Source organism: Dipodomys ordii, unplaced genomic scaffold (assembly GCF_000151885.1).
Source record: "Dipodomys ordii isolate 6190 unplaced genomic scaffold, Dord_2.0 Scaffold190, whole genome shotgun sequence".
NCBI classification, from domain to species: domain Eukaryota; kingdom Metazoa; phylum Chordata; class Mammalia; order Rodentia; family Heteromyidae; genus Dipodomys; species Dipodomys ordii.
Genome location: NW_012267406.1, coordinates 1,189,862 through 1,191,513, shown reverse-complemented (window position 1 = coordinate 1,191,513; position 1,652 = coordinate 1,189,862). Strand labels below are relative to the sequence as shown.

At 45.3% G+C, this 1,652-nt stretch overlaps 1 protein-coding gene across 2 annotated transcripts in view; it reads left to right on the top strand.

Annotated features, from left to right (window-relative positions):
- The first annotated feature begins 1,202 nt into the window (after nt 1-1,202).
- Cops5 (COP9 signalosome subunit 5) overlaps nt 1,203-1,652 on the top strand; it is a 19,120-nt gene continuing 18,670 nt past the window's right edge. The window contains exon 1 of one of the 2 annotated variants that reach the window (XM_013034499.1): nt 1,203-1,486. In XM_013034499.1, the coding sequence (XP_012889953.1) occupies nt 1,344-1,486 (143 nt within the window). In that variant the 5' untranslated portion in view covers nt 1,203-1,343. Of the gene's footprint in view, nt 1,495-1,652 lie in introns of both variants that reach the window. The other variant, XM_013034501.1, reaches the window with a different exon arrangement.

Here is a 1,652-nt window from a genome sequence, read left to right as displayed (position 1 = left end):
AATCAAGAAAAAATTGATGGTATAAATCCGAGTTGCTTTTTTAAAATATTAGTATGGGCTCCCAGGGAGAATGTCAAGGAACAGCATTTTCAAGCAATGTGCAATACATTTTGTATTGCTAACCCAAAGCAAAAGTATGGGCATTATTGGAATAAAAATGAAAAGTTGAAAATGATGTTGGCAGGATATGTAGGAATACGATTAGGAAGAAGAGTTGGGTTGTTTGTTTTTTTTTTTGTTTTCATCAACAAAATTGAAGTTATACTAGGTGTTAAGGATAAAATCATGAACACAGATATGTGTCTTGAAACAGAATTTAGTGTAGATGTTGGATGAGATGGGGAAATGCCTAAAATAAGTAAAGTAACAAATGAAACATGGTATTAAGTGCTGGAAGATTTATCCTGCCCTAGAACAACGGCAATTCATAACAGTGATTTGACCAAAGACAAAATTTGGTATTTGCTGAACACTAAGTTCTTTTTTTTAACTGTATTTTTTTTGTCTTTTCTTTTTTGGTACTGGGGATCGAACCCAGGACGTTGCGCTTGCTAGGCAAACGCTTTGCCACTGAGCTACATCCCAGCCCCACTAAGTTCTTTATACATATACGGATAATTAACTTTTACAAGTAGGATAAAAGGTATAAATTGAAATAATCTATTCAGGATACTAGTGATAACCCAACTAAAAGCCTACTGTCCAAACAACACCAAACCCTTGAGGTTTAACTCCTGTGCATTGAATTGTGTTAAATAGGATTCCTTGCTTGTCATCCTCTTCAGAATCAGCATCCAAAGCTATTTAAAACATCTCAGTTTTTCCAAAGAAGTCCTTATAACTTTTAGTCTTCCAAGTAACTTATTTACAGTACCTATACACCCACACAAAAACTCTCTCCCAGGCCACCTTAAGGCTCCACCCACAAACTCTAAGGCGAATTTCGAGCCTGCGCAGTACGAACATAGACGGCAACTTCGTTTCTGGCATGTTAACCGCCCTTCTTCCGGTGCGGCGGACTATACCATTCCCACGCCGAAACGTCGTGTTTGTCTTAATTCACTTATACAGTTTTCCAAAACACAAGACACGGTTTTCACCCACAAGCCAGTTCGCCTCTCCTTAGCTATAAGCGTAATTGCTTTTTATCTCTCTTTCCCTCAGGGCCCTCTACGGTCCCGGATGGTCTGTACCAAGCTCATTTCCGGTCCCGGGTGTCATGGCTGCCCCGAGAGCCTAGTGAGACTTTGCACTCGTCCCAAGGACTGAAGCCCGCACTTAGAAACAGAGCGAAGTGAAACATTTAGGTTGGCTGCAGAGACAACTCCCCCCATTCCTGGGAGATGGCGGCGTCCGGGAGTGGAATGGCTCAGAAGACCTGGGAATTAGCCAACAACATGCAGGAAGCCCAGAGCATCGACGAAATCTACAAATACGACAAGAAGCAGCAGCAGGAAATCCTGGCGGCCAAGCCCTGGACTAAGGAGTGAGGAGGTCCCTGGCGAGACGCAGGGGCGGGGTGGGGCGGCGGGGTGGAAGGAACCCGTGGGGAGGGAGGGCTTTGAGTGGAGGGAGGGCTTGTCACTCGGCGGGAGCGGGGAGCGGGGAGCCGGGAGCCGGGAGCCGGGAGCGGGGAGCCGGGAGCCGGGAGC